This window comes from Sturnira hondurensis, unplaced genomic scaffold, assembly GCF_014824575.4.
Source record: "Sturnira hondurensis isolate 20B ecotype Veracruz unplaced genomic scaffold, ASM1482457v3 Scaffold0001538, whole genome shotgun sequence".
Lineage (NCBI taxonomy): Eukaryota > Metazoa > Chordata > Mammalia > Chiroptera > Phyllostomidae > Sturnira > Sturnira hondurensis.
The window spans coordinates 231,845-259,642 of NW_028074169.1; the positions used below are offsets into that span (position 1 = coordinate 231,845).

Here is a 27,798-nt window from a genome sequence, read left to right on the forward strand (position 1 = left end):
TTTAAACAAGATAGATGTTTATTTCTCTCATGTTCAGAAAATCACCTGAAGGCAGAAAACCCAGGGCTGTAATGAATGCACCACATATCAGGGACATGAGCTCCTTTTACCTTATTGCACTGTCATGGGAGGCTTACATTCCCAAGATAACCCCATGATTCAAATGGTCATGACACTCCAACCATTGCAACCACAGCTCAGTTTAGTAGGAAACAACAGGGCTTACCCTCTTTCTGAGGGAGCTGCATGCACACTTACATCCCATTTTCCAGAACTTAGTCACATGGCCACACCCACCTGCAAGGAAAGTTGGAAAATATAGTCTTTATTCCAGGCAGCTGTGTATCCTGCTAAAAATCAGGGGTTTTATTACAGTGAAGGAAAAGGAGAGTACATATTGAAAAAGAGCTATCAATCTCTGCCAGAAGACTATAAGACTAAATAAAACAATTTAATTAAGATTGTGTGCTCTAGCAATTATGCTTACATGAGTTACCAAAAGCTTATTTATAAGAACTTTTGTTGCTGCACTGTTTGTTGTTGCCAAATATATTAGAAACAAAGGCCTATTCTAAGGAGACTGGTTAAATAAATTGCCACATATCCATAATTATACATGCCACTGCCAAAGTGAATGATCACTACCAGATCGATTATCCAGTGGAGAAAACAAGCTACAGAACATTTACATTCCCAGACTAAAGATAATACACACACACATACATGTACTTCCATAAGACTACAGAGACCCCCTCCCAGTGACTCTGGGAGGCAGGGTGGAAAACCGAATGTCAAAGTCACAGAGATTCACCTCCTACTGTATAACCCTTGTTGCATGAACTTTTTTTTGCCAGCTACATGTATTACTTATTTAAAGAAACAAACAAACTTTAAAGTCAGAATAAAAAAGCAGCAGGCTTCTAACTTACCTCTTTTCTTTTGTTGACACCTCCCTGAGGACTTGGCTGCTTACTCAGTAATCTCACTGAGTAAACTAGGCTGTCACTATGATGTCTTAGATTGTGTAAGCATCAAAGGCTCCCAATATTGAACCCAGCTCTGGATTTGACTGTCCACCCCCACGCCTGCCCCATGTGGCCTCCAACACTCCACAGGCTTTCCTTTCTCGCCCAACAGGATTCTTCAAATGCTGTGAGGATGTAACAAAGTGTACCAAGTGGAGAATCCCGCCAGGATCCTCCAGCAGCCCTGGGGTCCCCTCAACTGGGAACCCAGCTAGCTAACTGTGCCATTGCCCTTGCCATGCCCATGCCACTGTCAGCCCTCTGGGCCCAGGGTCCTAGGGAGCCTGGCACATTGTCCCCACTATCACCAACTGTGTTGGAGCTGGTGCTTTCATGCACTCCTGAGAAAAGGGGCAGCAGCAGAGGTGAGTGCCAGGCCTGACCCGCAATACCCCCAGCCCCAGCTAAGACCTCCTCCTTTCTGACAGTGGGAATTACAGAATTATAACTCCCTTCTTCCTTTGGCTGCCAAACAACTTGAAGCCAAAGTTAGCTACACCAGCAGCAATAGGGACACATGGAATCTTCCTCTTCTTTTCATTTTCCCAACCCACTGTTTTACTCTGACTTTCCCCATTTTTACTTCATTGTACTCATTCTTACTATGAATATCATCCCCCAGTATCCTGTCTTCTGAGTGCCTACAGCATGCCAAGCTCTATTCTAGAGGCTAAAAACAATACACTGTCATTACTGTTACATTCCCAAATGCCAGTCATTCACACAATTTTCTAGTCCTTACAAAACCCCTGTAGGACAGAGCTTTTTATCCCCTTTTACAGAGCGTAAAACTGCAGCTGCAGGAGGAAGTGGCTGGCTCAAGTCAATGGAACAGGAGGAGAGATAGGACAAGACCCAAGGACTTTATTCCAATCCCTACACTCTTCAACAGGGCATTTAAAGAGCCCCCAGAAACAAATCTTTCTCCACATTTGTTTCCTCCACTCAAACAGGGATGACTAGGGTCAGATTTCACTCCACCTCCTAGCAGTGGGCAGGACCTACCTGCTGGCAGTGGTCCTCGGTTGGACCTCCCTGGGCTCTGGATAGAGAGATCTGCCAGGACATCTGAACACCCTGGCCCTTGAGCTCCTAAAAGGAACCAGCCCCAGTATTCCTGCAAAATCTCCACAGCAACACCTTCACTCCTTTTCATTTTTATTAAAAAATACATCAAGAAACTATACACTCTTCAGCCCACCTGCCAGAGTGGGCTTTTTAAGAAGGCCAAAGTGCTATAGGAAGGGGGCCAGATCAGTCCTAGGTGCCCAGACTTTCTCCTTGGGAGAAAAGAAATGCCCTCAGCTAGTGTAGCCAAGCCTGGCCCTGGGAGATCAAAGTCTGGGCCATGCTGCAGAACAGGGCAAGGGCAGATGGAATGGAGAGGGGCTGCTAGGGCAGAGGTGGCTGAGGGGAACTACAGGCCCAGTGGGAAGAACAGGGCCTGCACACTGCTGCCACCCACACAAGGTCTCATGACCTTATCCTCCTTCTCCAGAGAATCTGTACTACCTGGCCTCCTCTTCCATCTGCCCTGCATGGGCCCCAGAACTCTTTCCAACCAGGACAACCGCACTCAGGCATTGAGAGTCTTCCAGTGCTCACTGTCCATGCTGTTGATACTGCCCGTATGGCAGGGCATGGAAGCGATGTCATCCAGGTAGGACACCCCGCCGGCTGAGTCGAAATGTGTACTGGCAGCACCTGCTGCCTCCGGACCCTCCCGCCGTGTTACAGCATAGGGCTGGGGCAGGTGCATGTCTGGTTCCTCAGTTTCATCCACTTGGCATTTGTAGGAGAAGAGGATCTTGGGCTCCGAGCTGGTAGGGAGGACAGATGGGCAGGGGAACTTACTGTCTGAATCCAGAAAGGACCTCCCTCATTGGGCAATGAAACCATAAGACCAGGAGGATATGCACTAATGGCTGCCCAACACCCAACCTGAGGTACCTATTTCTTGAACTATGGAGTCCAACATGACTAAAACCCAGCCTCCTTCTCCTGGTTGTGTGTGCTTGTGTAAAAGGTCTGGGCCTGCTTTCTCACCCAAAATGGGTGTAACAACACCAACCTCAGAGGTTCTTTGTGGAGGGTGAACAGCATACAACAGTACCTGGCCCAATATGCTCAGCAAGCATTGGCTGTGACCTTCACCCCTGCAGCTTTTAACTACCTACTCTGAATTCACTGAATCCCTCAGTCCTCAGAATTACTTTCCAAGGGAGAAAGCACTGCACGTAATTTACAAACAGGAGCCTGAGGCCAGACTGAGGATAGGCTACAATCAGTCTATTACTTCTCACTCCACCTCTAAAGCCCTCTCCTAGATTTCCCATTCAGGAGGAAGATTCCTCCACCCCACCCTCGGACCTGGCAAGTGGGGAAGGGTGGGGTTGGGGAAAAATGCTTGAGTTTCCATCACTTCAGAGGCCTGGGGTCCGGCCCTTAATCCTGTACATCATTAGCAACCCATCTCCCTAACACACCTCCAAACACACATTTGAACAAAAGTGAACCCCATTCCACGCTCAAATACACACTGGACTCCCTCAACCCCGCTCCTCTGCCAAGTCACCCCCAGCTAAAATACAAGCTCCATGAGTGTAAGAATTTGTGTATATTTTGTTCCCTGTTGTACCTGTGGCTACAGCTATGCCTGGCACAGTGAATGTGTGCTAAAGGAATGAATGAGCTAATGCATTCTTAAACGAAAAACAGCAAGTGCAGAACAATGTGCATAGCAAGTCTCTCTTGTGGGAAAAGTGTATGCATGCATATGTATGTATGTGTGTATATATTCATGTGTATATATGCATATGTGGCTATGTATGTACATGCATGACCTTATATACATGCATGCGTAGGCCTGTGCACATGTATTTGTGTGTGTAGACATAGGCCTGTGCGCATGTATTTGTGGGGGGGCATATGTGTCTACATGTGTACAAACATATACTCTGCCTCATCTGTCCTGCATTCAGAGTAGGGCAGCTCTACAGGCCATCATACCATGCAGGTGCACAAGCACAAGAAGAAGGCGCAGTTCCACTTGCAGCCACGCATTGCCTCCCCGAGCACTCCAAGCCCTGGCAGTAGGCAGGTAAGGCCCTGAGTTCTACCTAGACCTCCAGCCCACCAGTTCCGCTGGCCCCTATGGAAGGACCCACCAGTCCCACCAGCCCCTGTGGAAGGACTCACCCGAAGAAACCCCGGAGGAAGGCCACGTAGATGAGGGGTGCGAAGAAGCTGAAGTAGAGGAACGTGGTAGCGTCCACACAGCTGGGGGAGGGGGCAGGTCAGAGCAGGCCTCACTGGGCGGGACCTCCCCAAGAGGGTGGGGCCTCCCAGTCCCAGCTCCCCCAGCCTCCATACCAGAGCCCCTGGATGATGTCAGCGCAGAGCAGCGCGCTTCCCAGCCCCTGCAGCAGGTTGAGCATCGCCAGGATGCCTGCGTACACATAGAAGCTCCTCCGCGCTGGGAGGTGGGGTGCGTGAGGTCCTGCCCTCTCCTCACAGTTCATCCCCACTACATCCCAAGTGCCTCACTGGGACCCATTGGTTCCTGGGGCAGCTCTCCTTCCCTCCCTCCCTCCCTCCCACCCAGGGCCCTCCAGCTGGCCCAAACAGACTGCCCCTCCCTCTCTGCACCCAGCAGTGTCCCAGAGCGGCTCACAAGGCAGGGAGATTCGCTCCTTCAGAGGGGTCTTGGGAAGCACGACCACCAAAGAGTACACCTGCAGAGACAGACAGGGGCTGAGAAGGGTGCTGGGGAGCACCAGGCCCAGAGCTAGTCCAGACCTCAACCAACCGTGCCACCCCCACCACACCCAGGCCTGGGGTCCACCCTCTGCCTCACCAGGAAGAAGAAGCAGGAGCTGACCAGCCAGAACTGGCGGCCCCCATGCCCATAGATATTAAAGTCCTCAGCTGAAAGATGGGCATCGGGGTACAAGATCTCCAGTGTCCCCTGCAGGGGCAGACAGGGGAGAGTCTCTCAGGCTTCGGCTACTTGGAAAGTCCCCTCCCTGTGGCCTTCCCCAATGCAGAGCCCAGATGTTCTCCACCATACCAAGCCCAGCCCCAGCCTGGCCCCTAGAGGTTCCTGCTCCAGCCTGCTCTCCCACCAAACCATGCCCATTCTAGCTCCAGCACCCAGCACAGGCCTAGCATGGGGCAGAGAACAGAGCTGGGCCAGGAGCAATCCCTATCCTGAACTAAGAAAGAAGCCTCTGGATACAGGGCTCAGTAGACCTACATTCTTCTACCTAAGATGCTTGTTAAAACCACAGGGTTTTATGCATCCTCCCCTCCTCCACCCCACCCACTCCACTCCACCCTGTGAGACAGGAATCTGGGAAGGGCCTCCAGAACCTGCCTTGTTAATAAGCACACCAGATGATTCCTTAGATACACTTACAATTTGAGAACACTGCACCTGATAAACATTCAAACCTTTATCCAGGACCAAGAGGCAGTGGATACCTGGCCCTTGCTGATTGTAGGCCTCCTCCAGGGAGCCCCCAGGGCTACCCTGCCCCACCCAACCCTTCTTACCTGGGTGACAGAGTAGGCCAGAGACAGCACAGTAGTGATTGCCAGCACACGCTTGATGCTTGACTTGCTCTCCAGGTGACCTGGAAGAAACATGCTGGTAGGTCAGCAGAGGTTAGCCCAGGTGACCGTGGTAGGATTGACCCCAGCCAGGGAGGAGCAGGAAAAATATTGGCCCCAGCAGCAGACGCACCAAAAGCAAGGCCCAGGATAACCACACTCAGCTCGATGGCCAACAGGAAGAAGCGGGTAATCTCCCACAGGATCTGGACACAGAGTAGGTAGAGTGTCAGCCTGGGGGCCCCGTCACCCATCTCCCCAGTGCCCAGCACCCCCCTTGTCAACAGGCCCAGCCACACCTTATCAGCAACAGTTGCAGCATCCGAGGTGCTGACCGTCATACTGACCACAGCCCGGGCGATGCCCACCAGCGCCACCACAAACACCTGGTGGGTGAGAGGGGGTGTCGTGGGGTTGGGGAATGAGGCCTCTGGGAATCAAAGGGACAGCAAACCCACACTTCACATCTGCAATAATTCTGATTCCTTAAGATTGGAAGGACTCCAAACTAAACAAGTCGAGAGATGGGGAGACCACCCTCCACTTTGGCCTCAGTGTCCCAGCTATGGAATGGCTAATTTAGTGACATGGTAGAACCAGACTGATTGGGTTCAAATCTGAGCTCTGCTGTTTCCTTCCTCTGTGATCTCAGGCAATCAACTGTACCTCCATGCCTTAGTTTCCCCATCTATAAAATAGATGTAATAATAGCACCTACTGCATCTGATCACTAGGAGGACTGAATGGGTAAATCAATGTAAAAGTGTGCCTGACACCCAGTAGGGTCAAGGTCCACATCTGCTATTAGTCTTGTCATATTGATAGTTTTTTTTTAATATTTTTATTTATTTATCTTTAAAGGAGAAGGGAAGGAGAGAAGGAGAGAAATATCAATGTGTGGTTGCTTCTCGTGCATCCCCTGCTGGGAACTGGCCCCTGTGGGGAACTGGCCTGCAACCCAGGCATGTGCCCTGACTGGGAATCGAACCGCGATCATCTGGTTCACAGGCCCACGCTCAATCCACTGAGCTACACCAGCCAGGACTATATTGATGGTTTTAATTCTGAGATGCAGGGGCTGGAGGAAAGGAGGCCACAGAGAAGAGGCATCACAGGCCCTCTTCACAGTGAAGGTGCACAGGAGTAGGTTTTTCAGAAGTGCCTGTGCATATGTGGCTTTTGTCAGCCTAGTATCCTTCCTCTGGTAACAGCCTCATTTTTCTCCCACCCTCTTCCTTCACATGGTTTGCGGGGAGAGGCTGACCCCACTACTCCTGGCTTCAGGGACTGACTTGTGACCTAGGACTGGCCATTCTTGTATGCCATTCTACTGGTTTGGGGATGGGGGTGGGACCCAAGAGAGTTGAGTAAAAGGACATTAGGTGCAATCATTGGGAAAGGAAGCTGAGGGGATGCAAGCCCAGAACTGCTGGGCTGCCTGGTTGCCAAAAGGGAGGAGACTGCTAGAGGCAGGGCCATCAGAAAGACACCAAGCTGAGAAGGAGCTAAAGATAGTGCTATACGGCATTACTGAACCTCCAAATCCAGCCATGCTCCAAATCCTGGGATTATTAGTTGCTCAGTCAATACATTTCCTCTGGCTTCTGTGGGTTTTAAGTTTGGTGTTCTGACAGATACAAATAAAAGAGCCCACATTCATACCTACTCTTTCCTTTGTGCTATGAAAGCCATGTCCAAGTCTTGGGGAGGCCTATACCACTAAGCAGCACAGGCTGCAGAAGCAACAAACTGCCAAGTACCTGCCATATGCCAAGCCACCACTGGGCAGGAGCTGTGTACATTGTCATGTAGAGGTCACAGGAGTGCCACAAGCAAAATCAAATCCAACACACATCATGTAGGATGGCACGTCTCATTCTGCGCAGCTGGAATTTGGAGGTGGTCTACCTAAGTGCACACTTACTGTTGCCTCCTCTCCAGGACAAATCCTCAAGAGGAAGAGGGCAGAGCCAGTGCTGATTCCCCTGGCCTTGCCTCATGTTCCTGGTAATTGGCCCTAGGTCCCTTTTCCCTGTCTGCTCCCCCACAAAGAGCATCTGCCTGACATATAGTAGGTGCTTAATACTTGTTGAATAAATACACAAACAAATAAATGGCCAGAGACACTGTGGGAGAGGACAGAGAAGAAAGCAGGCCTTGATCCCCATCCCCATTCAATACCACCTCACAAGAGTGGAGATCACCAAAAGCCTCCCCTGCCTCTCTGCCTATCCACTACCCACCCCTCTGACTGGGAAGGCCACAAGAAGGAGACCAGGGAGCCACTCGACTCTCATGTAGTAATAGCTGAGAGGCACAGAGGGGAGGACTCCAGTCAGTCAGGCCTGAGCCCTGAATACAAGGAGCTGGACAGCCCACATCTTAGACTTGCACCTAGGGCTGCCTACTAAACCACGGCCGTACTCTCGCAAGGCAACACCCACCAAGACCACTGAATAAGGAGAAATAGGCTCTCCCAACAAAAAGGAAGTCTGTTTCAAAGAGTCTCACAGAATGTATGTATGTATGTATGGATGGATGGATGGATGGATGGGTGGATGGGTGGATGGGTGGATGGGTGGACGGATGGATGGACGGATGGATGGACGGATGGACGGATGGACAGATGGATGGACAGATGGGTGGAGGTTTAGTGGTTATTTTTTCCCTATCCAGACTCCATTTGTCCTCCCTCCAGTAATGGTTCCCCAATTTTCTTCCAGGGACCACCATCCTCTGCTGGTCTGGCTGAGCTGACCCCAACTTTGCAACTCCAAAATACCTCTTTTCCAACTAGTCCCAGTAATTGGCTCAGGGCTGAACAGAGAATCCAATGTGGGCCAATCAGAAGGAAGTCCAGGTGTACACTGGAGGTACTTTGCTAGAGTTGGCAGGGAGGCAAGGTATTAGCTCAAAGCTGCTCTTGGCTATCCTTGACACAACACGAGGAGAACTCATCTGTGATAAGGCCAGAGGAGAGCAGAGGTGCAGAGAGAGATAGAGTCCTGATGACATCACCTAATCCCCTGGACCCAGCCATACTTGAAGTTTCTCCTTCATTAGAGAGGCAGTTTATATTCCCTTTTTTGTTAAAGCCAATTGGAATTGGGTTTTCTGTCACCAATTGGGGTAAACTCACCAGGATATAGAAGGTGATAAAAATGGGGCTGGAGGTAATGCAGATCTTGGCCCGAGCAAATGGAAGCTTCCAGAGCAGGAAAATGAAGAAGAGCACATTGGGGATGAGCAGCAAGAGGTCCCAGTACCGAACCCTAGTGGACAGGTATAGAAACTGGCTCACTGGTGAGGATGTGTCTGCATTCTACCCCCACCCCTCCCTGTCTCTCCCTCTCTGTCTCTCTCTCTGTCTCTCTCTCTGTCTCTCTCTCTCTCTCTCTCACACACACACACACACACACACCAGGAAAACCCACTCATGCATAGTCAGCTAGCCCAACAAGGCTGTGACTGCCTTACCTAGAGGTGCCAATATCCTCGTAGAGCAGCAGCAGACAGCGATGTGGCACACTGATGTTGGGAGCCAGGGGTGGGGGCAATACTGTGCTCCCGTTGGCCCAAATCACCTCCTGTAGGGTCTCCATTCCACCAGCAGCTGGCCGGGGAGAGAGCCACCATGTTAGCAGTGCAGAAGTTGTGTAGCCCTGGGTCTCTGGGTCTCAGGTTCCCAGTGGTATACAAGAGGGGCTGCCTACTCCCCATCACACCAGGCAAGAGGAGAGATATGCCACTCCCGCACATGCTCCAAACCAACCCAGCCCCTACACAGGGATCCAGTCCCTTGTCTCAGGCTGTCTTGTAACCCCCAAACAATAAGAATGCCCTCTCCAGTGATTGAGCCTGCCTCTGGGCCAGGCACAGCAATGCAAACTACTTGGCATCACCCCAGTTAGTCCTTCCCATTCTGGGGAGCTGGGGAGCCACAGGGTTCACCTGCCCCTTACTTCCTTGTTCACCCTGTGCCTCAGTTTCCCATCCCTGGAATGGGGATAACAATAATGCCCACCCTGCGAGGTTGTAAATAAGTGACATCAGGTGCCTCCAACAAGCCACACACATTAAGTCCTCAGTAGCTGAGCTTCAGCTCCAATCCTCCAAAACCATGCAGAACCCACTTGGAGGCCAAGTGCAATCACAGCTGCCAAGTGCCAGAGCAGGGTATCGTGCACACCTCAGGTGGCCCTCAAGCCCCTTTCTCCCTCTGCTGCCCAACCTGGAAAGGCAGACATAAATAGAGGGAACACTTGCACTGTCCCTGGAAGATGCATGGAGGTCCTAAAGTGGAAAGGGTGAGGGAAAAGGAGGTACTGTTGAGGTTGAGGGAACTGCTGAGGCATTGTGAGTGCAGGGCGGAGGTGGCACAGTCAAGTGCCCCTGTGATGATCTGAGAATGACAGGTCCAAGTCCAGCATGGAAGATAGGAGATATGGTGGTTTAGAGTCCTGGAGCCACCCTTGACAACTGAGGCAGGCTTGCAGGTCTCAGGACTCAGGTTGGGTCAGTAGAGCTGGCCCTGAATTGATAGTGGCAGAGACTTCCACAGGGAACTTGAGGGGCTCAGGGCAGGTGAGCCAGGTGTGGCCTGGTCACCAGGATGTAACAGATGTCAGCATTTAAAATGATGAACTGGAACAGACTGGGCCTTATGACCTGCATTTCCACTTCTAGGCATGTTCATAATAGCCTCATGAGAATGGCAATTTGCATGAATAGTGGTGGAATATCACACAGAAATAAAAAGAATGGATTACTACTATAGGCAGCAACATGAAAGGATCTCGTAGATACTAATGTGAGGGAGCAATGCAGTCTGACCCCAGGCACACAGCTGGGTGAAAGTCACCTTTGTAGAGGATGGAGGGCAGAGTTGCTTGATCTGGGTGGTGGTGGTGGGTGCACAGGCATGCTCACTGTCTTGACACCTTGACTCATGGACCTATCATTCGTGTACTTGTCTGTATGGGTTACATCTCAGTAAATATTTAAAAACGGAGATGTTCTTTTGCACACCAAGAGCACACGTCTTCCACTCAGCAAGGAACAACCCAGGATACTTAGCACCTGTTGGAAAGAAGGATTTGCAGCACTGCAACAGGAACCAGTGCTTATCTGTCACTAACACCATCCCTGAACAACAGCAGGCCCAATGCAGAGCTGGAGAGCTGGAGAGGATGCAGGGACATCCTCATTATTTCTCACAGCCATGAAACAAAAGTGCTACCTCCTGCTTAAAGGGACAGAAGACTCCAAAAGGTTAGGCCAAGACCTGGGGCTCAAACCCCTCCATCCCTCTCTCCCACAAGCCAATGACTGGCTCTGAGATCACATGCCCACCTGCAACTTGAGGATATATCAACAGTGAAGAATATTAAAGATAACATACGCCTGACACATAATAGGTCCAAAGAAAGGAGCTGGCTCCTTTGTTCTCTACTAATGAGAAAGACAGATAAAGAAGTCCACCCCTCCCCTCATTCATGCATTCTTCACCACCTATAGGTGGTGCAGAGTACCTACTGTGAGCCAGGCAGGAGTCCAGGTGCTGGTACACAAGTGCCCCCACAGGACCTTCATTCTAGGAGGGGAGGCCTATAGCCAGTACAAAAGCCCATATTTTAAAAGCAAACTTTTCCTAGAGATAAGTGCTGAGATAAGAAGAGTGCAGAGGTGTGGGACAGGACAGAAACAGTAGAGACTGCTGCAGTCCCCAACATATATCCTTTCCTGGAGTGATAGAACCCCTGGATTTTAGCTTACACTTGCCTTCCCAGAACACTTACCATTATTCCAGGGTCTGTACCCCTGGCTGTGGCCACACGAACAAGTTTTATCCAACTGCACATGAGTAGTGAGGTTTGCCAATTTCAGGTTGTGCCCTTCTCCCTTCCCATTGGCTGGAATGTGGATGTGGTGGTAGGAACAAGAACACCCATTTTAGATCACAAGACAGAAGCCACATATTGAGGAGAACAGAGCAATAAGAAAGGTATCTGGGTTCCAGGCATGACCAGGCTCCATTCATGTTCTGACAAACTGCACACAGACTATCATGCAACAGACAGGAATAATCATGTTATCTTAGCCTTTGTTTCAACAGCTAAGCCAGAGTCCCAGGGAACATAAAGGTGTGCTGCCTCAGACTGGGCTATCAGACAAGGAGACATTTGAGCTGAGATCCAAATAATGGAAAAAGCCAGCTTTGGAACAAACTGGACAAAGAGCATACCAAGGACAGGAGAGTGGCGCAAAGGCCCTGAGATAGAAACAGGCTTGGCCTGTTCAAAGGGCAAAAAAACAGGCCAGTGTAGCTGGACATGAGATAAAAAATGTTGGTGAGGTCAGACCAGACAGGGCCATGTGACCACATACAATGTGATTTTATTCTAAATGCACCAAGAAGGATGTTCCAAAAGCAGGTGACAGCATACCATTTCCCTGTAGAGAGGATCATGCAGCTCCTGTGGACAATGGACTAAAGCAGGGGAAGAGTAGAAGCAGGAAGACCCAGGTGCTACGGCTCTAGCCTGCATGCAAGAAGACAGTGGCTTCACTAGAGGTAGCAGTTGGGTAGAGTGGAGGGATGTGGGATACCTTAGTTAAGTCAGGAAATAAGACCTGCTGACAGACATGTGGAAGGAGAAAGGAGAGCAAAGGCAGCAGATGTGGTGTCTGGCCTGAGCCCCTGACACCAGAATAGCAGCTAAGAGGCCAAGACTGCCCATGGCATCTCCATCAGACACTACCCTCTACTTCTTTGCTAACCAGCTGCTATTTTGTTCCAGGGCGCCCCACTGTCTTACACTCTGGGCAGGGGCCTCCTAACATCAGAAGCTGAATCTCAACAGGTGTAAGTCAGTACTTGTATAGAGCAATACTGGATACCTCAGCAGAGTACACAGGTTCTCTAGTTTGACACAGGGACTTCAGGGGTAGGGTGCTATGTATTTTTCATGCAGAGTCCAGGACTGCCGAATGTACTGCAATGCATGAGACAGTCTACCAAATAAATGATCATCCTCTCTGGCTGATAGTGCACTACAGAGAAGTTCTGGTCAGTCAAGAAGGGTGGGTCCACTTTCCTTGTCAAGGCTGTTAGGCAGAACATGTAATGTCACCTATGGAGTCTCCTGAGAAAAGTGTTCCTCCCTGATCAGCAAACACTCCCAAGGAAAAAAGCCCCCTTCTCTGCACTTATATATGGCTATTGAGGTATTAACTGTGGCCATGCTGCACACACCTGAGGACTAGGCCACCAAGATGAGCACAGGGAGCTTACAGCTGGCAGAGGATATGCCACCTCCCTCAAGATTTCTGGTGACCTGAGATAATTTGGAAGTGACTGTGAGACAAGGAACAAGATTCCGAAGCCCCTTCTGCCGCACTCCTTATGGAGTAAACTTCTGAACTTAGCCCCCACACCAGCACTGGCATAGGGAATGTCAAGAAGCCACAGCAGGGGCAGGCCAAGCATCCAGCAGTCACAAGGAAGCTGAGAGGCCCCTGTAGCAAAGAGAAACCAGTGGGGATGAAAATGGGCCAGGAGCATGGGGTATCTGGATGAGTCCAGAGTGGGAAGGCTTAGAAGGAGCTTCTCTTTGCTTTACCTGCCCAACACTCCATTTTCCTGAGGGGGCACCTCACTGCCCCAATATCTATCCCTGTAGTTTAGGTATAGCTGACTCTACTCCTCCACAACTCCAGTGAATGTGCATGTGATCTAAACCTGGCCAATTAGGATACTCCCTTGTTCTGGCCAATGAGAATCAGCCTTGAGTCTTTTGCTATAACTAGGAAAGATACACACTTTCTGCTGAAAGCAGTAAGCATGACCTGTATTACTCTGACCCTATATATGGAGACCCACATAAGAATAAAACCAACACAGAGAAATGTATAGCTGAGAGACGGTTGGAAATAGATCTTGAAGACAGATCCTCATGGATCCAGCCACACCTGAAGCTAGTTATCCCCTGGACTTTTCAATTATAAAATCTAAAAATTCCATTTTCTGCTCAGGCCAATTTGAACCTGATTTCTCTAATTTACCACTAAAAAACTTCAAGGTACACAAATTATAGAGTTGGGCAAACATGGTTGCAGTTCTGGCTCTAACATGTACTTGCTATATGATCCTGTGTGAGCCATATCCCCTTTGAGTGTCACAGGGACCGTAACACCTACCTTACAGTGTTGCTGTAAGGACCAAATAAGACCAAAGAAGTAAGTGTCTACAAAAAGGTCACACACACAAAGCTAGCTGCTGCTCTTATTCCCAGGAGAGGCCAGGGAGTGGCGGGTGGGTAGGGTCACGGAGAGAATTTCAGGGGTCCAACAGCCCCTTGCATATCCACATGTACTACAGGGTCTGAGGTGACAAATGAGAATGTCAGCTGCTTCCTTCCAACTCCCCCTGTAATTCTTCAATAACAGCAGAGAACACTCCCTTTAGCCCTCCAACTGTCCTAGGGAAGTACTTATATTATCCTCCCTGAGAAATACAGATCTCAGAGACAGGTAATCACCTACAGGGCAACTCATGCCATCTGTCTCTAGAGCCCAGGATCCCAAAGAACAACTTGCCAGGTGACCCTCTCCAGACCTCAGTTTCTTTACTTGAGATGAAAAGCTGTGCTTCTCAGACTTGAGTGCTGTTCAGCTCCAGCAGGCCTGGGGTGGAGCTGACAGTCCACATTTCTAACACACTACCGGGTTGTACCACTGCTCTGAGTTAAAAGGCTGTCACCCACACCAGAACTGCCATTCTTGTAAAAGCTTATAAAATAACTAATTGAAGCTATGGCCCTGACTGATGAAACTCAGTTGGTTGGGCATCATCCCACAAAAGGTCGCTCGTTGATTTCTGGTTAGGGCAAATGCCTGGGTTTGGGGCCTGGTGCCAAGTTGGGGTACATGCAAGATCAATGTTTCTCTCCCTCTTTCTCCCTTCCTTCCCCTCTTTCTAACTATAAATAAATAAAATCTTTTTTAAAAAAGAAAACAACTATGAACACTATGTGCAGACATGGGGCCAAGTGCTTAATATTTGGTAACACATTCAACCATTACACCAGCCTCTAAACTCCTAGCATCCCCATTCTATAGAGGAAAGGAGAGGCACAGAGGAGTTAAGTTACTGTCCCAAGTCCTGTCCAGGTAGCTCAATTGGTTAGAGTGCCATCCCAATATGCCAAGGTTTCAGGTTCAATCTCTAGTCAGGGCACATACAAGAATCAACCAATGAATGCATAAAGAAATGAAACAACAAAGTGATTTCTCTCTCCTCCTTCTCTTCCTTTCTTTCTCTAAAAAACAAAACAAAACAAAACAAAAAACAACAACAACAACAAAAACAACTTACTGCCCCACATCTCTGCCCCTGGGCTCCTGGCTTCGGGGCACAAACCCTGAAGAAACAGGGAAGGGGTCTGCAGGCTCAGGAATAGGAATGGTAGGAAGGCTAGAGAAGACAAGAGAAGGAGTGGAGTCCAGACCAGAGAAACAGGGAAGGGGATTCTCAGAGGAAGTAGTCCTGAGATGCTGAGTGCCCTGGGGCAACCCCTACTAGATGGAGAAATCATAAAGCTCTGAGAAGCTACACTTCTTCATAGTTGCTGTTACACCTGTCAGTGCTTCCAAACCGTAGCAGGTTGTTGAGCTTTTAAACCCCTTAGCCTTGGTGGACACTATCCTTGAGAAGCCAACTCCTAGTAAACTGCCAGCAGCCCAGCCTAGAACCCCCAAGAGGCAGAGGAGCCCTGGGCCCCTTCCCTGGCCTTCAAGGCCCAACCTGACTTCCCCCCTGCCTACTGCTCTGCCACATTCCCTCCCACTCTCCAACCACTGGCTTTCACCTTTCTCTCCAAGATTATTCTTCCAGCATTGCCTCACCATTCTAGCCACCTCCTCAAAGCACCCCTCATTAACCATCTCTCACAGCTAGCCCACCCTGTGTTTTCTTTACAGCACTTGGCCTCTGTCTGAAGTGGCCCTAGCTGTGCATTTATTTGTTTACTGCCTGTCCACCCAGGTGTGCTCAGGACCCAATCACCTAGAACAGGGCCACACAAAAAATTAGTTTTCAACAAATGTTATGATTTGAACTGAATCCCCAGCACAGCGTAGCTAAGCCCTTCTGGGGAGAGAAGGAGCCATCTGAGAGGACCCTAGAGCCTCATCCCCATTACAGACTGAAAGGCATAGTCACTCCCCACCTCCTTCCCCTAGTCTTGTGGAAGCAGAATCCTCCAGCCTTCCAGAGAGCTCCTCATGCAACAGCAAAACCTAGAAGGAACTGCAGCCTTGGCACATAAACAACACTCCACTGCCCCTTTCAGTCTGCTGAATGCCACAGCAAAGCTGAAGGCAGGCTCTGTCACCCTGTTTGTAGATGGGTACACAGGCCCAGATGTGAGGGTGTCTTGGCCTACATCTCTTCCACCACAGCCTTAAGCTGCAGGGTGAGCAAGCCCCTCACTAGCCACAGCTATGGGCCTGTGCTGCTGTGTGTGTGTGGTCACTGCCCAATCCCAGGGCTTTCCCCTCCCTCCCATCCCCCATGGGACTCTCAGTTACCTCCTCCCCTCTTCCTTTGAGTCCTCACACCCAGAGCCCGCCTTGGCCTTCTGAAACTTCCCTAAGGGTGTTCTCTGAAGCTGTGCCATAAGCAGGAAGTGATCACACCCCTGAAGGAGGGGGGACAGATGGGCCTTGCTCCAGCTGTGGTGATGGGGACAGGGTTCCAAATCAGCTCCGGACTCCCTCACAACTGCCGCAGGAAGATCCTAGATGCACCCAGGCTCCGGGGCCTACTCGCCGGGAAAGGGTCGGGGGAGGGCTGTAGGTGCAGCGAAGGCTGGGGACTTCTCTGTAGCAGAGGTGGCAGCCCCACGGTAGGGTTTCGTGCTGTGGAGCACCTAGGGTTTCGTGCTGTGGAGCAGAGGACCTCTGGTACCTGAGGCCCCCGTGCTGTACTCAGGCCCCGCTGCCCCAGTCACCCATTCGTGCCTGCTAGTGTGCAGACCCTGCACAGGCTGCCAGACTCTGGCCTCCAGCGTCCGGGGCAGGCAGCCGGGGTCCCGGAGCCTCACGCAAGAGCAACCGGCGGCCGGCTCCACAGAAATGAGAGTTTGGAGAGGGAGGCGAGGAGAGATCAGCGAGCTGAGCTCCCAGGACACCACGCAACTCTCCTCCACTGAGGCAACCCGGAAAGGAAGGTACGTCCTTTCCATTCAGGGAAAAAAAAAAAAAAAAAAAAAAAGCCCTGGTCCCTACTAGAAGCACTGGGGCCTACCCCAGTCCCCAATATCCTATAAAATGGTGCTCCACGGAAAAGAGGGCCCACGCTGCGCAAAGAGCCAATCAGATGCCCAGTAAGCCGGGGGACTCTTAAAGAGACAGCACACGAGTGGGGACTGGAAGCCCCTGCAGAGCTGGAAAGCAGCTTCGGTTTCTTACCCAGAAGGTGGTTGGGATCGTAGACGCTGCCAACTCTCCAACCCCGCGCCCACCAGCTGTCCACAGCTATCAACCGACCAATTTGCTCCAGCCAGCGATCCTGGCCAGACTGGGGCCTGAAGGTCTAGAGAGGAGGGGAGGAGCAAACGCGGACAACCCCTGCTGTCCCACAACTACCGCTGCTGCGCACTCCGAAGGGGCAGTCCCTCCCGTTGACCTCTTGTCACAAAAGCGAGGAAGGAAGAGTAGGGACAGTCCCGCCCCTAAACGACGCATTTCCACCTATGTGCCACGCTGTCAGGACTGCCTCCATCAAATTGCGCTGGTGTTATTGAGCACCCCCCACATTCCAGGCACTAATTTTCACAACAGTCCTGCAGAGTGGTTATTACAATACTACTCATTTTTACGAAGGAGGAATAGAAGGCTTAGAGGTGTTAATAACTTGCCCAAAGCCACGTAACTAGGAAATGACAAAGCCTAGACACTGGAATTTGAACTGCCCCTACTTGCATTTTTAACTTCAACAATTCTTCAGTCAACTTCCTTTATGAAGCCTTCCCTGCCCATGGCTATGCTATGCTGTTTTCTCCTGGCTCTTCTCATGCTGACCCCTCATGACCTGACCCCCCCCCCGCCCCCCCTCCTGCCCCTAGTCCTCATTTCTCACCCCACCCCCTGTTCATTCAGGCCACAACAGTTTCTGTTTCTCTTCCTTGACTATAGCAAACTTATTTCTGCTTGCGGGGCCCCGCATCTGTTCACTGCCTAGGGCTGGCTCTTTATCACATAGCATCTTCCTTCCTGGCATTACAGCTAAAGTAGTTGGCTAGTCTTTGTTACATAATGCCCTTTTATTTCTTTCTGAGGATCATCTCACTAACATGATTATATTCATTTATTTGCTTCACTGTTAGTCATCAGCTCCCCCCCCCCCACCCCTGCCACCCCCATCAGACTCTCAGCTTTAGGATGACAGAACTGCTTTTCACATTCCCTGTATCATCCTGAGGCTGACTCAGTGCCTCATGCAAGTGGTGAATTGCAACCAAGTACTAGAGACCCACTTACCACAGTAAGTTCAAGATACACATCCCATGATAAGAAATTTGCTTCACAGTTGGGCTAGAATGACATTTGACAGACCTAGAGAAGCCTATGAGAAATGGAAAATCACCAAGCAGGAAAACTGTACTGTGGGAAACTGTAGTGTGGGAAAATACCTGCCTGGGAAACTGCCTGCTGACCCTACCCAGGACAAACAGATGCCCATCTAAAACTGGAGCCTGGGGTGGGCCTATCTGGCATAACAAGATGCAGCTTTAACTTGAACCTGACAAGATGTATTAAGAACAATGGCGGCAGAAAATGGCACCCAGCAACCAGCTCTAGCCAATCAGACTCTGATACCCCAACCAGTTAACCTTTGTGGGTTTTTGAGCTTAAAAACCCTGCCCTAAGAACAACCAAACGAGTCTTAACCTCCCTTGGTTGGCTCCACTTTCACTCTTATTCCCCACTAAAAAACCCTGTTCCTTGACTCATTGCATCTGTCTGGTTTCTTGAGCAACTCCAACCTAACAACATTGGGCCCTGCTCTTCACTTATATCCTGCTCTAAAAAAGGGGAAGCATTGCCCTAACTAGTGTGGTTCAGTAGGTTGGGCATCATCCCACAAAGTGAAATGTTGCTGGTTTGATGCCCAGTGGGGACATATGCCTGGGTTGTGGGTTCAGTCCCTGGATAGGGCAGGTGCAAGGGGCACCCAATCAATATTTCTCTCTCACATCAAGGTTTCTCTCCCTTTCACCTGCCCTTCCCCCTCTCTAAAAATAAAATCTTTAAAAACAAAAAAATAAAATTAAATTAGAAAGGGGAAGAGTTAGAATGTAACCACCTTATGCCCACTTAGGACTTGGTGTATCTAGGATTGCCCCAGCCTGGCCCCAAGCCAGAATGCAGTTTCTGTACCAGCCAGTAGAGGCTGTGCTCTATGCCCACACCTGCCTTTGCGAATGGGCTGTGGGGAGTCAAGGTCAGCAACTAGAGTTTCTGTCAAGAAGTTACACACATCATTCTAAACCACATTTAATTGGTAAAAGCAAGTTCTGGGCCACTTCTAATTTCCAAGGGCAGGAAAGCTCTTTCCTACCAGGTGCCAGAGAAGGAGAAATGGAGTATCTGTGACCAGACTACCCTCCATCTTTAACTTTTATGCTTTTTGAGATAGTAGACTTCCTGGGAGAAAAAAAAAAGTGTGCTATTATTATCACAATGCACAATTCTGCATTTTATACTCTGAATTTTAAGGTCTACATGTAGGCTTCTGTGAGACATTATTTGTAGAATAACTGAGGGTATTCTATTTCACCCCCTCCCTTCACAGCAGGCAGTGGCTACTTCACTGCAGTATTCCCACACAGAGGACAGAGTAAAGCATCAACAAATTCCAATAAATAATAGTTTAATAAACAAAGACCTGACTTCCAGGTTCTGCTCTTACACTACACCAGGTTCTGGGGTGGTCATCCTCTCTAAGCCATGGCTGACAGAGGGAGATCCTTCTACAGAATTGGCTCACTGATAGCAATGGGGGTCCCAAAATAGTAGAAACAAGATGGTAGTTCTCAGCAGTTAGGATCAAAGTGGGTGCAATCACCATATAACCGTTGAGGTCAAAGTAGTAGCTAGAAGGCTAAAAAGATCATTGGGATAAGTGGCAGAATGCCCACTTTGGTTCCTCGGTTTGAGCAGTGACAGTTTTCATAGAAGTGAGAGTTCCTGACACTTCCCCTCACCCACCCTCCCCAACCAGGATAAATAAAAAGCGATATCCTGCCCTGTTCATTTCATTGGAGCATCATCCCATAAACCAATGACATGCCAGTTTGATCCCCAGTCAAGGCACATACCTAGGCTTTGGGTTTGATTCCTGGTGGGGGCACTTACTGAAGGCAACCAATTGATCTTTTTCTCATTGATGTTTCTTTTTCTTCCTTCCTCTCTTTCTAAAAGGAAAAAAAAAAGTCCTCCAGCATGGATAAAACAAATAAAAAAACCAATATCCCATACCAGGGAAAATGGCAGAAATTAGTGCCACCCTAAAAACATGTGGAAAGGGTTGGACCCCACCACATCCCTATTTAATCCATCAGCCTGGCCTCAAAAAAATAGAGATTGGTAGTGGATTGCAACCAAGTACTACTCCCAATTACAGCTGCTGTGCTACCATCATGGCTAATACAGATCAACATGGCCTCAGGTGGGTAGCCTTTGATCTAACTGTCCCTATCACAAACCGTTGGCATCACAGGGTCTTGTCCCAGGCCTATGGTCACTCTCCCACATTTTGTCATAATATAGTCTGAAGGGCTCTGGCTGTCTGGACATTTTGCAATATGCCGCACTGGTTTACTATATCAATCACATTTTGCTGATCTGGTAGGATAAACAAAAAGTAACAAGTAGATGAAGACAAAATGAGGCATTTTTGCTTCCAAGAACAAAAGATAAACCCCGTGTTGGGGGCTTGCCACATCCATGAAGTTTGTAGGGATCTAATAGTCTGGGGCATATCTCTCTCAAAGCAAAAGACAAATGACTGCATCTTGCACACCCCGTCATAAAAAAAGGGAGTACCACGCCAGAACCTACTCTTTGGGTTCTGGAGGCAGTATATTTTACACCTGTGAATGCTGCTCTGGCCTATACATGTCTGCATGACATAAAAGGCTTTCAGCTTTGAGTGAGGCTCAAAACAGGAAAAGGTTGTCCCACAGACCATAGGACTCACCAACCTTATGATATTAGAAGCAAATGTAGTGGGAAAAGATGCTGTGTAAAGGTTATTGCAGGCCCCAGTGAGAACTAAAGTTCTTTTGAGTTCTCCCTTTGAGAATTAAAAGGGAAACAAAAGATATGGTGGGGGGATTTTTTTTTTTAATCTGGAGACACAGATCTGGCTAGAAATCCAACTACATTCCTAGGGGGAGCTAAAGAGACAGAGTTGATAAGAACAAAAAAAGGGGGTACCAAAGAAGTTATACAAGTTGCTTTGAAAAAACTGTGATTGGTGGAGACAAGCAGACATACTAAGTAAGCTATACACAATTAATTTCTTACATCTATTGCAAGGCTCCATTTTAGATTGCTCTCTTGACAATATCAAGTTCATTTTGCTGTTTGTATTTCACATTTCCTCTTTTTGACCAAGATTTTCCTTAGAAAGCATCAATGATCAACTGTTAGGATGTATATCGTTGGTCTGTTATCATTGAGACAGTACAGACTTCCTGGGAGAAAAAAAGAAGTGTGAAATCATTGAAAAAGCAACACTGATCCCTCATCCCCAGGAAGGCTCATTCCTGATATGTTATGTCCCATGTAGGGGGAGATTAGTCTCCTAAGTATACAGTAAGAGAGCTTAGGGACACTTTTGAGCAACAGGAGGCTTGTAAAAAGCAGGGCTATGTCACAACTCCAAACATCAAAAGCTCCATTGTGGAGGTGGTTTCAGTTATTTGTTGTAACAACTCTAGGTGTTGAGCTACCATTATTCTGGTAGTGGCTGTTAGTCATTGGTGGATGCACATGGTAAGCCACCAAGTTAAGCTAAGTGAACAATCTAATTACAAAAGCCAATATGGTTAAGGCCTGTAACATAGAACAATGCCAGGTTCCCATTTATTCAAGCAACCAGCTAAATAAGTCTGTACAATCCTAACTTATAGGATGATGTTCTGTCTGTTCAAGGGATTTTAATGCTTTGTTTCAGAACCTGACGATGTTACATTCCTTTACCTGATCTCTTAACATAAAAACAACATTCCTTTCCCAATAGGGTAAAGTACTGCATTGCTGGGCAGCTAACACATCTAGAACCCTATGGTTTTGTAGTCCTACTTCAGCAAGACTGTCAGTCATTCCTTGTTGTTTTTCAAGAGCAGTTGCAATAATAGTCCATGATTGTATTCCAAAAATAGAAAAATTTCTAATAGACTCTTCTAATTCAGCTACTCCACACCAAGGAAGAAAAACTCTAGTGAAGGCATGCCCAAAGCCTTTCTGACCTACTACGGGTTTCAGGTGGAGAGGAAGACCAAAGACCATGCCCCAAATCCCAGTGGCATTTGGTCCATTGTAGTCAAAGTTTATAGACAAAAATGGCTAGACTGGGGCTAATGGCAGAGGATGGGAGTCTTTCTGGTGACAGCATCAGGTACTAACATAACAATACCACATCTGCCTTACCATCAAATTGTCAAAGTGACATATATTTGAGTCCCACACAAGAAGACGCCTGACACCTCCAAGTGAGAGCGCATAATTAGGCCCTGAAACTCAGACTCCGAGGGAGGTATTAAGCCTATTTCTGAAGCAGGGATTCCATGTCTTCCATATGTTGGATGATCATCAATATAGACAACATTAAAGTCATCATGTGATTTATGAGTGTGACTAAAAGAGCACATGAGATTTCTATACTTTTGGGTTAGGATTAAAAGATTAGTATGTTAGGGTTAGGGCTAGGGCTAGGGCTAGGGCTAGGGTTAAGGTCAGAGTATTCGATTGTTTCAAATTTGGGAGCTGGGATGCCCTAAGAGATAGATTTTATCTATTTTCTATCAAATATCACACTTTTTATCTAGTCCCCAAGTAGTATTTGGGAATGGAAGGACATCTGCTTTCCAGGATCAAGCAGTACTATTCTCCAAATTCCCCACCTTAGAGAGATATTGTAAGAAGTAACATTGTATTCACTTAGGTCCCATTGAGGTGTGAAATCAAGGTTGTTGAAGACATACAAGAGTATAGTTGCACATTAAAACTCAAGAGTCTGCCTGAACTGTTTATATTTTCCAAACAGACAAGTTATCAGTAATAGTTCAGATTGTATTTATGGGGGAACTTATGGACAGATCAGGTTACAGGAAGGTCATGTGTTCTATCAACATTTTTAGAGGATTGAGAACATAGAAAGACTTTAAATTGGTGCTGTGTCCAGTTGTTCTGAAAGCTTTCATGGGCCAAATCACTAATTCTGGGTCATCATGGGTATGGTTAGCTCAGTGCATACCCAACAGTTTGTTAAATTGGCACTGTTGGATATTTGTTGGATAGTGGTGTTGAAGGGCAAATAGGTTATTCACTGCAGTAAGCAGACGTAAGAATCTGAATGGGTTCATATTGAAATTAGACTAAAGAGCTGGGAAAAAGATGTTCTCTCAAAAGGTTTCTTCGGACAAAAATTAAGTTATGATTTCCATACAATCAGTAAATGAAACAAATGTGGCTAAAGGGAAGACCAAATGTAAGGATTGCTGGGTGGATTTGTATACGACTGGCCTGGTCAGGGTCTTGGGAGAGCTGTTTATATAACATGATGTCTGCTTTGACTCTAGAATGAGAATTCTAGTACTGGTCTTGGGTTGTTTAGAGGTTTTCAGATTAAGATCCTCAAAAGGCTGAGAAGATCAGTCAGTCAGACATGTGTTCTTTTAAAAAAATTTTCTGAGTGGGCTCTGTGGTGCAATGGATAGTGCATTGGACTTCTAATGACAAAATTTTCCTCTTTTATTGATTCTAAAGAGGAGATGGGAGAGAAGAGGAGAGAAACATCAATCACATGTGCCAACTGGGGACTGAACCTGCAACCAAGACACTGAACTGATGACCTTTTTGGTTTACAGGATGACACTCAACCAATTAGGGCACATCAGGCAGGGCAAGTGTCCTTTTTAAATGAGAAGCACGAATCCATGAGTCAATACCCTTATCTTAAGCAGTACAAGGGTTGGTTAGCAATACCTAATATTGCCCTTTCCATCAAGGCTGAAGGGCATCTTTATGGGAATGGTGTTTACAGTAGACAAAATATGGAAACTGACATTATAGATCTTCATCTCCCAGGAGCACACAATGAATGGAAAGACTGTTCCATGAGCTGCTAGTCTTAAGGGTCCTTATTAGTACTTTACAGTAAATCAGGAGGTTTCCTTTTAACAGTTCAGGTTCATATATTTCTTGACCTAATCTCATGAGTCCACCAGTAGTAATTTCAAAAGGAGACAGTCTACATTTGCCTAAGGGAGCAGATCTTTGGTTGAACAAGATCAAGGGAAGTTCCTCAGGCCAAGGCAGATGAAAAGACTCCATAAGTTTTACCAATTGAGTTTTGATTATCTTGTTAGTACATTCTACAAGACCGGAGGACTGGGAATGATTGCAAAATCCACCAGGTCTTACATATTGTTGTGTAATGTGTCCTGTAAAATGAGTTCCCTGGTCACTATGAAGGTCCATGGGAATTTCCCAAGTTGGAAAGATCTTCTCTAGGAATATTTTACTTCTGTTGAGGCTGTGGCTCTGTGGCATGGGAATGCTTCCACCCAAAGAGAAAACATACAAATCACTAACATGTACTTGACAAGGGGGCAGATGATTGAAGTCCATTTGCCAGACCTCAAAGAGGCCTAAAGGCAAGAGAAAATACCCTAAAGAGGTATGAATGCGCTTCCCAGGGTGGTGCTTTGAGATTTGGCATTTTTGGTATAACTAGGAAGCTGTATTTGGAGATGATTTCTAATGACTGTTTTCCCCAAGAAACCAATTTGTCAGGGTTCCAGTGAGTTGTCATATACATATTGTAATATGTGATGTTGTATGCAATCAGGGAGGAGGGGGTCACTGTTTGGACCTACCCATAAGTTTCTTTTAGGGTCAAATTTACAGCCTTGTTCTAATCATTACTTTGTTTGTTGAACATCTAAATGCTATGCATCCATATCTTAAATCTCCAATTGCTTCAGCTGGTAGCATAAGTGCTTCCATTGGGGCTGAGATTGTTTTAATGCTGCTAACTTAGCAGCAGTGTCAGCCAAGTGATTACTTTTTCTTTCCTGTGTTTGCCAATGAATGTTCAAGACTTTTATAATTGCTAAAGATTTAGCCTCTAAGAGTTGTAAAATATAAGAACTGTTTTTGTTTTGTTTTTTTTTTGTCTGGAAAAAGTCAAGAATCCTGTTTCCAGAGCATATTCAAAGTCATGGGTAACACCAAAGGTGAACCTACTAGAGCAGGTTCACATTTGGTATTACCCATGTTAGCTATTTTACCTTTGGCCAATTGCAAGCTCAAACTAATGCACAGAGGTCTGCTTGTTGAGCAAAAATTTCCTAAGGCATTGGACTGGCCTCAGTGGTCTGTTTGAGATAACTGCATAGCCTGCTCCATAGTGGCTACTTCATATTTTAGGTAAGAACCACCAGTAAACCAAACTAATTTAGCATTTTCAAGAGGTGTTTCCTGTAAATCAATTTGAGGAGTTGGTAGTTGGTCTTAATGTCAAACAGTCATGATAGGTTTTGTTGGAGGACAGAGGAAGAAGAGTAGAATTCAGAATGTTATAAGGAGGAACAGTCACATTAGATAAAGACAATGAAAGAACTTTGTAGAAGATTAGTCTGACGGCAGAGAGGTGCTGAGTATGATGAGTTAGGTAAGTCTTCCATTGAATGAGGTACATGAAAAGTCAGTGGAGAGACCTTTATTATCTATTCTACATGTTGTAGCAAATTGACAGTGGCCACAAAGACTTTCATACATGGAAGGAGAACTTTGGCCAGTGGATCTAATTGTTGACTATAGTATCCAGTGGGTCCATGTTAGTTTCCATGTCTTTGGGTCAAGACACTTAAGGCATTTCTCTCTCCAAAGAATTATTTGAATTTACCCTTCTTCCTTCCCTACTCAACACATTCCAATGTGGTGTCTGACACTGACCCAGCAGAAACCTGCTCTTGCCAGGGCTACCAAGTGGCTCCTGGTCCTTACTGAACTTGACCTCTTGGCAGCTTGTCACATACACTCCCCATCTATGATCTTGACCCTCCCTAGTGGGCAGCTTAACAGACGGTACCCAATGATCCCATCTCCTTGGCTAGTGGGCTGAACCTAATAACTGACTTCTAACAAACAGGATATAGCAAAAGTGATAGGATGTCATCTCCAGGACGAGGCTTCTTCTGTCTTGTATAGCCTCTCTCACCTTCTTGATCATTTGCTTTGAGCAAAGTGAGGTTCCATGTTGTGAGGTGCCCTATGGCAAGAAACTGAGAGGGCCTCTACCCAAGAGCCAGTGTGAAACTGAGTCCTCATCAAATATTTGAGGAGGAACTGAAACGTGCCACCTGAGGGAGTTTGGAAGCAGGACCACCCTAAACTGAGCTGGGTGTAGCCTGTGAATGACCTTGAGGCAGAGGCACCAGCCCAGCCAAACTCCCATCCAGACCACAGCCACTGAGATAATAAGCAGTAATTGTTTTAACCTGCTAGATTCCCAGATAATTTGTTATGCTTAAATAGATAAATAATACAAGCCCATCCACCATCTCTTCTCTGGCTTCTCCCTCAGTGGTTCACAGTGTACCAACTCCTGTCCACCATCCTGTCGGTGCCTCTTAACCCTTAGGGTTTCCTGGATCCCAGGTCTAAGCTGCCTTCTCCCTTCACTACACTATCCGGTTATCCAACCACTCCTAAGGCTATTTACCGCTATAGCCCAAACTCCCTCTCAAGTCCCAGACATGAATGAATTATCAAATGGCCTCCAGGATATCTCCAAGCAAGACCCATAATTACCACAGCCAGAAACAAACTCATTCTCTTTCCCCTCCAAACTCACTTGTCTTCCTCCTGCATTCTGCATCTCAGAGGCGGTGTCATCATCAACCTAGTCTCCTAAATCACTATACTGGTGTCATCCAAGGTATTTCCATTTTTGCTCTCCTCAATCCCCAAGGTCGACAGACTCCATATCCTAAATATCACTTGGATATTTTCAGTCCCCATCATCCCTCCTGCCCCATGGTCTGGGTCCCACCCAGAGATGCTTGTTCACTGCACAAAAGTACCAGAAGAGCCGCGATGTAGCCCTGCTCTGCTCACCAAGGGACCTGCCTTAGCCTCAGCTGCCTATAACTAAAGGAAAAAGCACAGCAACGGCCTCCAACCTGGTTCAATCCATCTCCACCCAGGCGCAGCCTGCGGGATTCTCCTAAAACCCACATTGGCCTTCGCCTCACCTGATCAAAACTCTTACGCGGTTCTCCAATGCCCTCAGGATAAAGCTGCAACTCCCTAGAAAGACTTGGGAGATCTTTTCGTGACCAGGGTTCTCCAACATGAAGTATTATCCCTCCCAGAGCATCACAAACTGTGTAACCTCAAGTACGAAATTGTTTACAGACACTCACCGTGCCATTCATGCTTTCTACATCTTTACAAAAGTCGTTCTTTAATCTAGAACATCCCTCTATTTCTAAAACCCCTCGGTGAGGATAACTCCTACTGAAACCTCAGAAGTGGCTTCCTACAGTCCATTCTCTGACCGTTTCAGTGCTTGAAGTATTCAGGCTGAAAGCTTTTGGAAAAGCTGAAACTGATGGTGCACTCATAAGACAGTACGGCGTCAGGAAGCAAGGCTCGAACTTCAGTTACCTAATCTATAAAATGGTTTGGTCACGCAGGCAGCATTTAGGGCTGGTCCTCACTGCCCGCACCCACAACTTGAGCTCCCAAACTACTGGTCAGGACAGTCAACGTGTAACACACAGCCACGGACCTAACGTCAGGAGCTCTCCAGACGTCGTGGGCGGGGCCTTCCGGGTGGTGAGCCAGGCCCTTCGCTTTG

At 47.7% G+C, this 27,798-nt stretch overlaps 1 protein-coding gene across 5 annotated transcripts; it reads right to left on the reverse strand.

Moving 5' to 3' along the window:
• On the reverse strand, nucleotides 1–27,746 carry TPRA1 (transmembrane protein adipocyte associated 1). 5 transcript variants are annotated; one of them, XM_037030006.1, is made up of 12 exons: nucleotides 16,227–16,439; nucleotides 11,435–11,548; nucleotides 9,114–9,249; nucleotides 8,776–8,908; nucleotides 5,936–6,022; nucleotides 5,770–5,842; nucleotides 5,580–5,659; nucleotides 4,882–4,992; nucleotides 4,699–4,759; nucleotides 4,398–4,500; nucleotides 4,224–4,304; nucleotides 1–2,845 (listed from the first exon to the last, which is right to left on the reverse strand). In XM_037030006.1, the coding sequence occupies exons 3-12, from the start codon at nucleotides 9,236–9,238 to the stop codon at nucleotides 2,602–2,604; spliced, it is 1,098 nt and encodes a 365-aa protein (XP_036885901.1). In that variant the 5' UTR covers nucleotides 9,239–9,249; nucleotides 11,435–11,548; nucleotides 16,227–16,439; the 3' UTR covers nucleotides 1–2,601. The 5 variants fall into 5 exon arrangements, with proteins under 5 accessions (XP_036885901.1, XP_036885876.1, XP_036885891.1 ...); XM_037029981.1 differs by lacking the exons at nucleotides 11,435–11,548; nucleotides 16,227–16,439 and adding an exon at nucleotides 27,464–27,746 and having other exon boundaries at nucleotides 9,114–9,255; XM_037029996.1 differs by lacking the exons at nucleotides 11,435–11,548; nucleotides 16,227–16,439 and adding an exon at nucleotides 17,110–17,292 and having other exon boundaries at nucleotides 9,114–9,255.
• Nucleotides 27,747–27,798: the final 52 nt, after the last annotated feature.

Excerpts from the sequence above, each read along its gene's own strand:
- TPRA1 (XM_037029981.1), bottom strand. The coding sequence starts at position 27,488 with ATGGACTGTAGGAAGCCACTTCTGA. Across the intron at positions 4,305-4,397 it reads GACATCATCCAGGGGCTCTG|CTGTGTGGACGCTACCACGT; the intron begins GTATGGAGGCTG and ends CCCCTCCCCCAG. Across the intron at positions 2,846-4,223 it reads TTCCTCCGGGGTTTCTTCGG|CTCGGAGCCCAAGATCCTCT; the intron begins GTGAGTCCTTCC and ends CCTCCCTACCAG.